This window comes from Mustela nivalis, assembly GCF_964662115.1.
Source record: "Mustela nivalis genome assembly, chromosome: 13".
NCBI lineage: Eukaryota > Metazoa > Chordata > Mammalia > Carnivora > Mustelidae > Mustela > Mustela nivalis.
In genome coordinates this window covers 80599314-80614246 of record NC_139032.1, presented here as the reverse complement: position 1 = coordinate 80614246, position 14933 = coordinate 80599314, and the positions used below count along the sequence as shown (strand labels likewise).

At 54.1% G+C, this 14933-nt stretch overlaps 1 protein-coding gene across 12 annotated transcripts in view; it reads right to left on the bottom strand.

Moving 5' to 3' along the window:
* DAB2IP (DAB2 interacting protein) overlaps positions 1–14933 on the bottom strand; it is a 185530-nt gene that overhangs the window by 40695 nt on the left and 129902 nt on the right. The window contains exon 1 of one of the 12 annotated variants that reach the window (XM_082695336.1): positions 7730–7746. The exons of 10 other annotated variants lie outside the window; for them this stretch is intronic. Coding sequence is in view for 1 of the 2 variants with exons in the window: in XM_082695335.1 (XP_082551461.1) it covers positions 4629–4792 (164 nt within the window). In the remaining variant the exon portion in view is untranslated. Of the gene's footprint in view, positions 1–4628; positions 4921–7729; positions 7747–14933 lie in introns of those variants that run through there. One more of the 12 variants, XM_082695335.1, reaches the window with a different exon arrangement.

Genomic DNA, 14933 nt, shown 5'->3' with positions numbered 1-14933 from the left:
GGGACAGGTGAGGAGAGCCGTCCTTCCAAGCTCAGCAGCTGAAGCCCTTCCACTGTCTAAGAGAAAGGAGGAGGCAGGGCTGCAGGGCTGAGTGCTCTCCAGAGGCCCTGAGGCTCCAGGGGGAGGCAGGTCCTGCCGAGCTGCTAGAACAGGAGTGGGCAGAGGTGAGGAAAGGAGATTTAAAGCCTTGGTACCTGGTCTAACAAACACTCCAAGAGAGGTGGACTGTTTCCTGGCATCTGGAGTGGCTGGGTAGGCTGCTGGTTAAGAAGAGACTAAGTTCAAATGCGGGCCATGTGACTTGTAACCCAGGGGGTCGAGGACAAGCCCCTCTCTGTAAAATGGGCAATAACAGTACTTAACCCCCCAACGGGGGGTTATGAGGAACTGATAAGTTACAGAACAAGGCCCAGCTCAGAGCGAGCACTTTACAAAGAGCAGCCAGATAAGCTAGGCTGCAAGAGGTTGTCCCCATGACATGCTGGGAGACAAAGTAGGAAACCAGCTCACTGGGTAGTGACCCTGAACAAGTCACTTCTTCCTCGGGTCCTCAGAAGCCCCCTGTAAAGAGGGGGGATCCACCTGGAACTTTCAGGGACTACCAGGCAAGACTACTCTGTCGCTCTTCCCAGGTGCCTGCCCTCCCCAAGAAACATCCAGGCCAGAAAGCCATGGAGACAGTGGGGCGGGGCGGGGCAGAGGCAGAGGGCTATGGCCCAAATCCTTAGAAACCTGGAAAGAGCCTGCCTCTGTCCTGCACCAGCCCCAGGCTACCGGGGTCTGCTGGGGGGGAGGAGGGAAGCAAGAGTGCAGAGGCACCCTGCCCAAGGGGAGGGAGCACAAGAGCCAACCCTCCAGGGGCAGCCCAGCTCCACCCCTGCCGTCTCGGAGTCTCCTCGGTCCCCAGTGAGGGGGCAGGCCCTGTCCTGCTCGGGTGTCTCCCCGGGGATGCTGTGCAGCTGAGCCTGCTTTCCTGAGGGGATTTCTACACCAGCCATACAAGCCATACACAAACCGCCTCCCAGAAGCTGGGGACCCCCCAAGGCTTGACCCGGCTCAAGGCTGCCTCATCCTATCTTCCTGGAGCCTAGAGCCAGGGAAGGGAGGGTCTGGACTGCCACAGGAAACAGGTGGTCGGGAGGAATGCCCTACAGCCCGGCACAGCAAATGGCCACTGCTCTGAAGGGGCAGGAAACCATGCACCCTGCACCCCACCATCCGCGCCACACCCGCAAGGCTGGTCCCTAAGGGCAGCCTCATGGGGGGTCTGCAGGCTTGGTGTGCAATTCTGGTGATGTTACCTAGCAACTGTGACCTCTGGGCAAGACCTTTCACTTTCCTGGGCCACAGTTTCTTCAGGTATGAAATGAAGAAACACCCCCTGCAGATAACAGATGTGAAAACACTGGTTAACAAGCAGAGGAAGCATTTAACCAAACAACCTGGGAGCCCCAAAACTCAAACATCCGAGTGCCATTCATTCGACAGTTACTGGGAACCCCCACCTGAGGACCATTAGAACTTAGGTTGTCCCCAACCCTACCCTGTCCACCCACAAGCCAAACACATTCTAAACTCCCCACACAGCCAGGCACGCCTTGGGGGAGGTCCAGGTTCTGGCCACCAAAATACCCTGAAAAAGACCTCAAACTTCTCTGGATGCCCAGCACACAAAGGAGCTTTCCAGAGCAAAGTTACCAGTGTAAATGAAGTCCAGCGTGCTCTGACAAAGAAAGACCCTCCAAGCAAACCCAGTTCCACATGCTCTTCTCTAGGGGGGCCTTGGACCCAGAGAGAGAGAAGTAGGGAGATGGGGAAGAACGGGGGTCAGGAGGTCCCACGAACCAGAAAAAGCGAGCCAACAGGGCGGTGAGCGAGCTCTGCTGAGAAAGGGCAAGAGGAGCCCAGACAGGGGTTCAAGAGCACGTTGGGGCACCCCTCCAGCCCTCTGCATCGGCCTCCAAGGATTCTGCTCAGAGGATTCGGATGCGGTGCAGGGATGAGAGGAATGGGCAAGACCCTGGTAAACCTGGTAAACCCAGAAGCGAGAGGAAGGTCTGAGCCCTTACCCCATCCTCCCCTGCTTCCCGGGTTGGCTGGTGCTTCCTGCCCTTCCCTGACACCACTGCCTCCTACTCTACTATCCAACTCACCTATCCTGACCCCAGTGGTTCTCCTCATGGTCCCCAAGGGCCTTCATGGGGCCAAGGCCAACAGTTTCTATCCTCTTTACTGATAGAAGACAGCCCACACCCTCCCTGAAACCCAGGCCACCAGACCCTCTGGTGTTCTTCCTCCCTCCCTGCCACCAACACCTAAGGTTCTCCCAGCGCCTTTCCTGATACCTCGGCCCCTTCCCTGGGTTGGGGGGGGGGGACTGGAGTTGCTCAGGCTCTAACCTGGGGGCACTCCCTTTCAGTAGAACACCTTGCTTTGGGAGTTTCATCTGTTCCTTTGCTTTCATCAACTCTAGTGTGCTCAAGGCCCCTCTGAGTTCTATCCCTCCCCTCCTCTGAGCTCCCGACTCACAAAGGACATGCTGGGCTGACATCTTCTCTTGGATCCCTCAAGGAATCTCAAGTCTGAAATGTCCGAAGTGAAGACTCAGGAGCCCGGACACCCCCCACCCCACCCCAGCCTTCAGAATCCAATCCATCAGCAAAACCTACTACCCCTCTAACAGCTCCCTCGCTTGCCCCAGCCTGCAGCCTCACACCCACCCCTACCAGGGAACCAGAGGGACAGTATAGAAATGTAAATCAGATTATTTAAGCCTGGGGTGAGAAACTCCTCCAATACACCTTACAGCACTCTGAATAAATCCACACTCCTCCCCAGGTGGAAGAAGTAGGCAGGTGCCTACCCTCTGACCTCATCCACCAAACCCAACCCCCACCCACCCCCGCAGCTTCTGCTTTCCCGCCTTGGGGACTTTGTACTCGCAGCCGCCTTGGTGGGCCTTCTCCTTTCCCCTCCGCCAGGGCAAGGCCTCAGGCCTCAGGAGAACCCCTGGACAGCTATCACAGGTCCTGCCACACCCCATTACTCCCCACTGAGACACTTGTTTTCTTCATAGAGTTTGGCTCATTCACCCAGCAAATATTTATTTAGTGCAAACTACGGGCCAGGCACTATTTTAGGACTGGGAAACAAGGTGCCAAACAGAGGAGACAAACATCCCTGACTTACATTTCAGTAGGACGACTTTCCCCAATCCAGAATTACTCTGCTTTCCCGCTTATTTACGAGCATCTGTCTCTCCTGACAGAAGGCAAGCTCTGCAAGGCCATGGCCGCATCTTCTATTTCTGCGTCTGAAGGGAGGCTAGAGCAGGCTGTTGGAGCTCAGGAAGTGTTTATGAAATGAAGAACAAGGCAGCAAAAGAACCAAACCCAAAAAGCCTGAGAAGTGGGGCACCTGGGTGGCTCAGTGGGTTAAGCCTCTGCTTTCGGCTCAGGTCATGATCTCAGGGTCCTGTGATCAAGCCCCACATCGAGCTCTCTGCTCAGCATGGAGCCTGCTTCCTCCTCTCTCTCTCTGCCTAGTTGTGATCTGTCAAATAAATAAATAAAATCTAAAAAAAAAAAAAAAAGAAAAAAAAGAAAAAAAGCCTGAGAAGTCAAGAGCAAGCCTTCACTATCTCCTAGGGGAGATGCCCTTCACTGCCTCGGGGTCTCAGGCTTCTGTAAGCCCTACCCTCGACCCTTCTGGGGAACAGACCAGATGAGCAAAGGCAGCTCTGGTGAACTACTGGAAAACAGAGGAATGACCACAAGGCCAGTGCAGTCAGGCAAGACTTCCCGAAGAGGGGAAATCTGAACAAGGCCAAATCCCACCCCCAGCCCTAAATCTAGGGAGAGGAAGAAAAACAGATTTGTGTTTTACGGCTCTGATGTTCTTTGCTCCAGTAGGAAAAAAGGAAAAAAAAAAAAAAAACAACCACAAACCAAAAACAACAACAACAAAAAAAACACCTTGCTCCAAAAAACCTTTTACTTTTTATTAGCGTCTTGATCAATAAAAGTTTTAGGAGTAAAGCTTCTCTCCTGCAACACTAACCACCAGAGAGACAGGCTAGGATTATTAAATCTGTCTCCAAGAGGCCTGCTGGGAGCCCCAGGCTAAGGGAACAGCAGCCCGGGGCCCTCACTCACTCCTCACCAGGCCGCTTGAGGTCAAAGCCCCCTTCTCACAGCCCACACCTCGGCAACCCAGCCAGTCCCTGGGCCTAGGTTACCTTCCAGGCACCCGAGTCTTCCTGCTTTGGCCTCCTTGGTCCTGTGCTCCTGGGCCTCTCTCCACCCTGCCACCCAGACTTGATGCTCCCTCAGAAGAGCTCCTGAGTCCCAGGAGAGAAGCCAGCCTAGCAACCCCGGCCCCACCTTCACTCTTCCCAAGCCCTTGGGGAAGCCTCCCATTCAGTGCCTGTGGGCCATTCAGAGATAAGAAAGGGTTGCTGTTGTAGACCTCCTCAGCACACCAAGGAGGCCCTGGACCCTGGTCAGGGGTATGTCCCAGGGCTGGGCCTCCTTGGAGAAATAGCCCCACACCTTCTAGCTAGATCTGTGCCCACCCACCAGGGAGTAAGTTTCCTGTGCCCCTTTCCTCCCACGGAGCCCCCCACAGACCTTGGCAGTGGAATCGCAGTTCTTTCAAATGACCCCCGTCTGCGCATTGGGCGCCTGGGAGCCCGATCTGGTTTGCGAGGTTGACCGGGTCTCCACAGAGCTCTGGCCCGGCCCAGAATCTTGCCAAGGTTGTCACCAAGGAGTCCGAGGCCACAGAGGCCCATTCCTGAGAATGGCCTGCAGCCAAGTGCCTCTCCCAGCCAGATCAGGGGGCCTCTCCAGTCGGGCCAGCATCTAAGAGGTGTGTTCAGGCGTGCCTCCCCTTCCTGCAAAGCACATGCCGAATCGGTCTTCCAAGCCAAAATTTCAAAAATGACTTAAAAAAAAAAAAAAAGAAAAAACACAGCGGTGACAACATCTAGAGATTTCCGGGTCCTTCAGAGAACAAGTGGAAAATTACAGTCTTCCATACAGGTAACCACATGGCACAACATCCAAGTAGTCTAGAAAGACTCCTGAAAACCAACAATTGCTTCCAGCCACAGGCAAGTCTTCCTCCCAGAGCACGGGGGCAGGGTGCAGACCTGGCGCCAAGCTCTGGGTCCAGGAAGCTGGAGGAACCTCGGCCAGAGAGGTCCGTTGCAGGCTCCTCCCATGAAGCGCTGACTCCGCCCCGGGTCATATCTTGCCCCAGTCCCGCCTCTGGGCCTTTGCACTTGCTATTCCCTCTGAGCGGCCCTGGCTCTACGCAAGGCTGGTTTCGCCTCATTCCCGTCTCATATCAAGTCTCATATCAAGTGTCCTGGGAGAGGCCGTCCCTGGCCACTCTAGCTAAAGGTGTAACTTCCACCCCAACCCCCAAGTTAACACCCCGGCTTCACTTTCCTCGTAGCCCTGATCTTAAATCATCTTGTTCTCTCTCCCACCGTAGGAAAGATTTGTAGGAACAGGGACCTGGTCACCCTGGTAAGACCGAACACCTCCGACCAGTGTCTGGCACAAAGCAGGCAGTGGCATATGTGCTGAGGAATATCCTTCGGTAACTTTCTGGCTGGCCTGTCACAGACCTATCACAGACCTGTCACAGCTCGGGAAGCTGAGCGGGGTAACTCGGGGGACGTGCCAAAGCGCCTCTACGCCAGCGGCTCCCGGCGCATTCCTTCGGGCGGCTCCACGCCCCATTCCCCGAGGCCGGAAGCTGCCTGCCCCGCCCCCAGCCGCCGGCCCCGCCCACTGGGAGCCGCACGTCCCGCCCTTCCCAGGCCCCGCGGCGGCGCCGGTCTGCGCGGCCAGCTGTCCGCAGCTGAAACTGCTTTCCGTTCCCGCCCGGCCGCTGCGCCCTCCCGCCCGGCCGCCCCCGCCAGATCCGCCGCCGCGGAGGCCACACCCGGGCTTCCCGGCTCGGAGCCGCAGCCCAGAGCTTCCCCACTCCCCTGCCACCTCGCACTTCCATTCAAACATTTCTAAAGTATGAACGAAGGCGGAGTTACCGGCAAAGCCAGGGCTTTGCTTACCCAAGTCACTGGCGCAGACCCCTGCGCAGCAGTCCTGAGTTCAAGTTCCCTCTCTCACCCGGTTCATCTCCTGTAGGGAAGCACCCACACACCCACATCGTGGATGGGGCCACGATGACCGGAGTAGGTTTAACTACCAGGACGGAGGAGGCGCTTGGGTGAGCAAGGTCAGCTGCCCAGGTTTGGGAAGGCTATGGGGGCAGGCAGACCCAGTCTGACACACAGGCCCAAGTGCCACCCCACGCTCTGGCGTAGAGACTCATCTTCAGGTCACACAGAAACACAAATTCCTCTGGGAAGGGCACCCCCAATCAACTCAACATTTTGGCCTGGAGTCACCCCTTTTCCATTACACTTGAGCCAGCTACATAGAGAGCCTCTGTCACCCACAGGGAACACCTTCTCTTACAGTCACCACCCTGAGGGTTAATCAAGCTGGGGCCCAGCACCCAGAAGCCTCCACTGGCTTGGCTGCCACACAGCTTTCTGAGACATGAGAAATGAGATAACCGCATTCAATTCCACCATGTAAATATGGATGGAGAAGTGGGGGTGGGGAGAGTATACAGCCCTTGCTGGGGGTCCTGCCTCCTCCTTGGCTTCTATATCCAGAGACATCACAAGTCCCAGTTCAGCTCATGGTGGTTTCAGCCTGCTCCAGTCCCTTGGCAAACATCTGAGCTCCTATCAAGTGCCAGACTGTCTAGCACCTACTGAGTGCAGACAGACAGGACTCTGGCTGGAGCACGAAAGGCTGGTGAAGAGGTCTGACTGTGGCCCCAAAGCAACCCCCAAACTAGGAAGTCTGTAATTCACTGCATCCCCTGCAGTGTCCCCACTTGGGCTCAGCTCCATTTAGGCAATGGTGACCCTGACCACTGGTGAAGGCCTGCAGCCCCCAACATCTCCATCCGCCCACACCCACAGCCCAGAGGGCTCCAAGCCCAAGATCCCAATGTCCTAGGGGAAATTTCATAAGAGGGGAGAAGTGAGGCTATAAGCAGAGAGAGAGAGGGGTCTTAGGGCAGAAGCAAGCCCCTGGCGACAGGAAGGAGGGCCAGAGAACATTTCCGAAGCACCTCCACTAGGTGCAGGCCCTACAAGACCTCCTGCTTGAGCTTAGTGTGGCAACAAACAGGCAAGGCCAAGACTGTGACCCCTTTACAGATGAAAAAACCAAGTCCAGAGAAGCTTGGTCACTTGCACAAGTTGACCTAGCTTCATCGGAAAGCAGATATGCCTCACTCCAGACAACCATCTGTACCTACTACCCATCTGGTCCTCTCAGTCTCCCTCTCCAATTCTAACAACCTCTTTCTCCTGGAGGCCTTCCCAGATTACCCCCAGGCAGGAAGCCACCCTGCCGGTGGGTGGGTCCTCTCAGTTTTAAGCTTTTGTTCTACAAAAGAGGCCCCTAAGACAGGGGTTTCTCAATAAGACAGCTACCACAGGAGGGGGTCAAAAGCTAAAAAGAAACAAGTTTTTTCTTAAGGTATGTAACTGTCAAATCATCATGTTGTACACCTAAAGCTAATATAATATTGTACACCAACAGTACTTCAATTAAAAAAAATAAGATAAAAATATGAAAGAAGCCCGTATTTGGGGTCAGAAAATGTACAGCCCGAGTCAGGCTCCCACACTCACCAGCTGCTTGACCTTGAATAAGCTCCCTCCTCCATACCCTTCCAGCCTTAGCTCAGAGGGCTACATAACCTCCTGTAAGCTCCTTTCAGAGTCAACTTGAACAATAAGTGAAAGTACAGAACACACAGTGACTTGGCCACAGATAGCTGGGGGAATTCCAGAGGCTGCCAAGATCCAGTCACTCCTGCCCGGTTCCAGCACCTTGGGAGAACCAGGCCTCCAGGATCACTAGGCCCCTCCCACCCACCCAGGCACTCCTCACCCTTACAGGAGCAACCAGCCACAGGCCCTCCTTTTTCACTCTGCCCCAGGCCTGCCCTGCCCTTCCTCCAGGCCACACCTTTGCTCCCCACTGAGCTCACCCCTCCACCCCTACTCCTAATTCTCATTCAAATTTTCAGACCCAGCTTAATTGTCCCCACCTGGGGGAAGGCTTTCCCAGTGTCCTCAGGCACAGGAAGTATGAAATCACCCCCTCCTCTTCCTGAATTCCCGGCCTGCCTCCTGCAGCACCTCCCTCCCCCAGGGAGTCCTGCTGACCCCCCTGTCAGGCCCTCCTTGGGATCTATTCATCTCCATTCTTCAAGTCCTGGCATTCAAATAAATGTGTGATAAACACTAACACCCTGTAGGTCATTCTCCTACCAAAAGTTCAGAGTCCAGATGTGGTATCATCTTTAAGATCTGACGATGTCTCGCCAACTGGGCTAGGCTCTCTGGAGAACTCTGGAACCGTCCTTCCTCAAGCACCTTCCCATTTCTTGATGTGCAAGAGCCAACCCCAACATGGTCAAGGCACAGCCCTTGGGAGGGAGACCTATCTTGTGGCCATGGATCTCTTCTTCCTAGAGGCTATGCAGAGGATGGAGGCCCTCTCTGACCTGCCCAGAGCTGTCTCAGCGAGAGGATGGAGGTAGGCACAGGACCAGAGACAGATCCTTACAGGAGAGTCAGCCCCAGGGACCGGCTGTTCATGGACAAGAGCTTCTAAAGAGACAACTGCTGTATTTGCTGAAGGTGAGAATCAAACTTGATATTAGACTGAGGGCCAACTCTAGAGAGCAGTTTCAGTGCACTCCAGCTGTTAATTTATGTACGCACATCTATGCTTATGTGGTTTTATCATCACCAACAAACAACAAATGTGTCCTGGCACCTGCTATGTGCCAGGCCCAGTGTTAGGCATTCTACATACATTATTTCCATGAATCCTCCAGAGAGTCATAAGCTGTGGGCATCCACTGCTACATTTTACTACAATGAAGCTAAAGCACAGAGATGTTGGAAAAGCTGCCCAAGGTCACACAGCTTGTTAGTGGTGGCAGCTGGGATTCCAGGCCCCTCAACAATCTGGCCCCAGCCTGTCCTTCTGGTCTAAGCTGCCAGTGTTCACCATTCCAAAGTCTCTGTTCTTTGTCCCTGTCTCTTTGCTCCCTACTCACCTTGTTTTGTGATGTGTGTGTGTGAGGGGGGAGGGTGTTAATGTACACTGTCAGCCCACAACCTCCCAACTCCCTCCCTCCTCTCCACCTGCTCAGAGACCTGCCCCCCCCCCCCCGCACCCCGGCCCAGCTCCAAGGTCCTCCGGCCTCCCATCAGGCCAGCCAGGCTCCCCACTTGGCCACCTCCTCACCCTCCACTGGCCTGTTTGTATCACCCCCATCTGCCAGGCCCCCAACCAGTGCCTTGTGGTAATGACTTCAGCTGGCAGAGAATCCTGGAACCTTTTCCCCCACAGTGATGCTGACACATGTTCACTCAAAAAAATGCAATGTTTCCATCAAAACGCTGTGAATGTATAGGGGGTGGGTAAATTCCCACCCACGTGATGCCTCCTTAGAAAAATAGTAAATTTACTCTCGAACTTGCAATAAGACCTGGTCAGCATTTCTTTCTTGGTTGTCACGGTGCCAAGTGCTGGGCAAACACTCAGCGTGGTGTTCCAGGGACTGACTGCTACAAGGGGCAAGGGGGAGGGAGGGATGGCTACAGTTTCCGAGCCTGTGGCTGCTAGAGCCCTATGACAGTATGCTGGGGTCGGCTGGTGGTCAGGCCCCCCATCCCTAAGTCCTGCCCCCAAAGGCTCAAGTTCCATTCACTGTGCTCTACCAGGGTCTAGCTTCTGTGTCTGACTAGGTCACCTGCTGCCCAGTGCCCAAGTTCTGTCCCCACCCCACAAGAGTGGAGCCCTGCTCTCATAGCCATCGCCACCACAGGTCTACACCGGCCCAATGCCCCAGTTCACAGACAGGCCCTCTGATTTCACCAAGTCCCTAAAAGGTCAAGGAATCCAAACCTCCCTGAACTGTCCCCTTATCCACCCCCAAGCCTCTGGGACCAGCAACAGTATCATGGGAGTCGACTGGGGGACCCTGTTCTACCTCCAGATTCAACACCGCCAAAACAAAGTCCCAACGCCAGGCACTGGGACCTGGGTGCCTTCCTGGAGGTCAGCAGCAGCTGGCTAGGTCCTAATTCATCGCAGCCCCACCACTAAACAATGGGAGGTATGGCTCTCTTGAGACCAGAGCAGCTGGAGCAGCCCGAGCTTGGGCAACACCCAGCCCCCAGAGCAGAGAAGACGGAGGGGATGAGGGGAGGCCCACAGGCTACACCCCGTCCACACTGCTCCACGGAAGGAAGCAACTCTGCAACAAGACGGCACTCACAGCCCTTCCCGGGATCCCCCAGAGCCCCGATCTTTGATGTTCTGGGCTTCAAGAGGGTGGAACAGAAGCATCTGATCTGACTTCCTCCAAATGTCTCCCGAGAGTTTTTGCAGGTGTCTACGCACAAAGCTGTCAGTAGCCTCTTTCTGGGTGTCACAGGGAGACACTACTGTCTCAGTTTACAGACAAAAAAATAGGCCCAACAGTCCAAGGTCACCCAGCTAGAAAGGGCATGACATCAGCGTTCAAGCAAGTGAACAAGACATGTGCTCTCTGCCCTCAGGAAGCTGGCAGTCCAGCGCGGGGGGGGGGGGGGGGGGGGGGGCGGGTGGACACATACAGACATCATTGCCAAACAAAAGCATGCCTAGCCACAGGTCCAGGAGAGGCTGAGCAAGTATCCATTGCAGGGCCTGGCCCAACAGGCGACCTGTAATGACTGCAGAAACATTTCCAATTGATTGCAGAGAAATCAGGAACGGTTTCACAGAAAGGAGGGCAGCCCAGCCTGTATGCCTTCTGAGATCTCAGTCCCCTACCATGCTCTGTGCCTTGCACACAGTGCAAGGGAATGAGTGTGGATGGGTCGGTTAAGTGTCCACGTCACGTAGCACGTCACATTTCCAGTACAACAGCCTGGCCGCCAGAGGTATGTCAAGTACTCATGCCTCATTTACAGATGAGATGGAGTGCCTAGCAGTCAGCTCTCTGCTCTAAGTCATACACCTAGTCAGGTCCCAGTTGTATCTGATTCCAAGGCCTACCTCTCCAACAAGCACCCAATTTCTCCAGACCTCAGGTTCCCTGTCTGTAAAACTCCACTGTCAGAAGCACATCTACTGCAGACAGGGGTTGGACATGAAATGCGCCAAACCTGCAGCCTGGGTCCAGGAGGTGGTGACCACACACTCCAGACCCTGCTCCTGTGGCCTGCTCGGTGAAGGAACACAGGGTGTTCCTCTGTTCCCAAATCAAGCATGCTAAGGAACGGCCACTGATACGGAGTTATAATTGGTGAGCCCGGCAGCATGGAGCCCAGCAACACGCCCGGTGGGCGCTGGCGGTACAGGGGAAATAGCTGAGCACAGCAAATATAGCTGCTGACCCAATTCAGTTCAGTTCTGTCTTCGAGAAAATAATTGAGTTTAAATGAATAGGTTTCCCATGTCCCCTCCGGCCTCGGGAGGGTGGAAAGGGAGAAGGGGAGACAGGAACAGTTCCCCAGGCTCACTGTTGGTTAGTTTTGAGTCATTAGGCCCGTGAAAGGTTTCTTTCTTTCCAGGGTGGCCAGTGGGGCTCAGACACATCTGGAGGGCAGTGAGGATGAAGTGTAAGTCCCAGCCTCCCCAACACCAGCTTGTGGCGGGGTCCAGCAGTCCCGTTGGGCCCCAAGCTCCTTGTCTACAGAATGGGAACCTTATTCCCCTCCCTTGCCCCCAACACACAGGGCCGCTGGGAAGAGCTAAGTTGGGCTACGCCAACTTGAAGGCCTTCCAGGGAGAAAAAGATGGGATGAGCTGTAGCGGCCAGTTCTTTGCCCTAGAGGGATACAGGCTCAATGCTGCCACATCTGTCTGCTCGGGAAAAGCCAGAAACCCTGATTTTGCAGGTGAATGTTTTATGGGTATTTCAGTGTTGGTAACTGATTCTTTTTTTTTTTTTAAATTTTATTTATTCATTTGACAGAGAGAGATCACAAGTAGATGGAGAGGCAGGCAGAGAGAGAGAGAGAGAGGGAAGCAGGCTCCCTGCTGAGCAGAGAGCCCAATGCGGGCCTCGATCCCAGGACCCCGAGATCATGACCTGAGCCGAAGGCAGCGACTTAACCCACTGAGCCACCCAGGCACCCCGGTAACTGATTCTTTTAAAAACACCAAGAAACACCTCTGTATCTTTTCAGACCCAGGGAAACCTGTCTGTGGCCAACGTGTGGCCACGAGCCACCTGGGTGCAACCTCCGATTTAATGACAACAAATGTACGGCGATTTATGGTGCACTTGGTGTCTTCCCACCTGTTTATTGCCTTATAATTTCTTGGGCTGTGAGGCCAAGCCCAGCACTGGCTGAGTGGGAGAGGCAAGACACCATCCTCTCAAGCTGGGACTCAAGACCCCAGGGAAGGACAAGGAGGGGCGGCCCTCCCTCCGCTGTGGGAAGGTGGTTGAGTGAGCTGGGCCAGGTGTCACCCGAGAAGTGAGGGGACCCAGTCGCGCCTCCTGCACTGCCCTCAATTCCTTGTTAGGGTCTCCGTTTCCTCTGCAGCCAAAAGGGAGTTTCTGTGAGGACCAAACAAGAAAGGAAAAGCTTCGACAGAAAAAGCGAGCACACGTGCCCAATCTCCCCAGAGAGGCAGAGCCGCACACGGAGTAGAAAGAACGTGAGTTAGCAAAGAACTTGGGCCACGTCCCCAGCTACCAGCTCTCGGCGGTGGGATCCCAGGGACGTTACCTAACCTCCTGGGACGTCAATCTCACCCTCTGTACACAGGGGGTAGGAATCTGCGGGGCACAAAGCTGTTGCAAAGAAGAGATGAGATCATTGTCAAATGGCCGCTAAGAAGCCTGGCACAGAGCAAGGGATCAAACATGATAGGAGTTATTACTAGTGTTATCTTTGGTGAAAAGCATGCCAGAAATTTTGACTGAGTGATTACAATAATGTAGCACAACCAGGCAAACTTGTTGTTAACAGATGAGGCCACCTATAATTAGCACAATCATTACGTATGCAAATGGAGTGGCTTAGATGCTGGAAAAGGGTGTTCTTTGAAGTGTGTTTAAATAACCCTTCTCTTCTGGCTGCCTGCCCTCCCCAAATCTTGTTTACACTATTAATTTCATTAGCAAACATGTTCTTCTTAAAGCAAGACAGAATACGAAACCAGTATTATATTCAAATCAAGGATTCGTTTGTGGGTCCCCATGCTAGGTCTCCTCAGTTAGCTGTAGGCCTCTGCTGTAGGGCGGGGGGGCGGGGCGGGGCGGGTGAGAGAAGTATGCTTCCACAGCCTCCTCCCTCGGAGAGTCCCACTATGGAACATGCAGAGCTGGGACGAGGGGCCGAGAAGGGTGTTGGAGGGGCGCATTCTTGGTGTGGAGCAGGTGCCTGATTTGAGGAGGGGAGGTATTCAGCAGCTTTAATGAATGAGTTCCTATGGGCCAGGCCCTTGGTATCAGGCATACCATAATACTCATTTACACATCCCCCCCCCCCCCAAAAAAAATTCTCAAAGGACTTCAAGGAAAACTTTTGTCCAAAGACATATAAATAGTATGTTGCAGAGCTGGCTTCACCGTGGTTCAGTGCACTGCCTCGAGTCTGCTCTTCCAGCTTTGTGCTTAAAGTGCACTTGGCCCAGCCTTCTACCTGGAGAGGACAGAGTGAAGTTAATAATCCAAACTGATACCAGACTCTTTGAACTGGGAGGGATCATCAGGGACTGACCTAGGTTTTGGGCTGAAGATTCGGAGGCTCAGGGAGGTCGTGTAATTTGCCAGGGGTCCCACAGGCAGAAAGCAGAAGAACCTAGGGTCCAGGGCTTCTTGCCCCAGCCTTGCTGCTTTTGCATTCAGATGTTTAAACACAAGACAATTCAACAATCTTCCTCCCCTTAATGCCTTAACCATCTCTGTATCCCCTGGGCCCAACATAGACCTAAGCAGACTAAAGATGCTCAGAAAATGTTCTCTGGTTTGCCAAACAGTTTTCTTACCAAAAAAGACAATGCTGAACAGCAGGAGCAGTGAAGGCAAGCAAAGGAAGATGGGTGGTGGCTCAGGGACAAGGGCGACAGCAGACCATCCTCTGTGGGAAAAATAACACAGAAGCAGGAGAACGTGGCCACCCTTAGCTTGGAAAAGGCCCGTCTGAAAACATTCCCTGCCGGTGCCTGCTCGGGGCAGGAAGTTAGATGACTTTCAGTATGGGGAAATGAAGAGAAGTCTTAACAGGTATGTCAGCCCCTCACCTGCCCCCTGCTGGCTCCAACCACCATCAATCCTTTCCTTATTCCTTCCTTGGTCCCAGAAATTGAGGCTATGAGAGACTTGCCTGAGGTCAGCAGCGGTGGAAGCTAGGGCCCAGACTTCACTGCTCCTTCATTCAGCCAGGCTCTCTCATCACCCTCCCCACTTCTGGCCCTGGGAAACCTAAGGGAGTCTCGGTAAGGAAGGTGAAGATAACTGCCCGTCCCCTTGCCCCTACCCCCATGGCCCCTCTGCTACAGCTAAGGCAAACTGGGCCTCTCCTATGTGTGGTTGCTCTGCTAGGCCCCTTCCCCCTTTGTTTTTATTTTTTTAAGATTTTATTTTTTTACTTGAGAGAGAGAGAGAGCACAAGCAGGGGTGGGGGCAGACAGAGAGGGAGAAGCAGACTCCCCACTGAGCAGGGAGCCCACCATGGGGCTTGACCCCATGACCCTGAGACCATGACCTGAACCGAAGGCAGACGCTTAAGCAGCAGAGTTACCCCCCACTTTAAAAACAAATTCTTCTCAGAAATACCCTGGGAAGCAGGTACAATTACTGTCCCCATT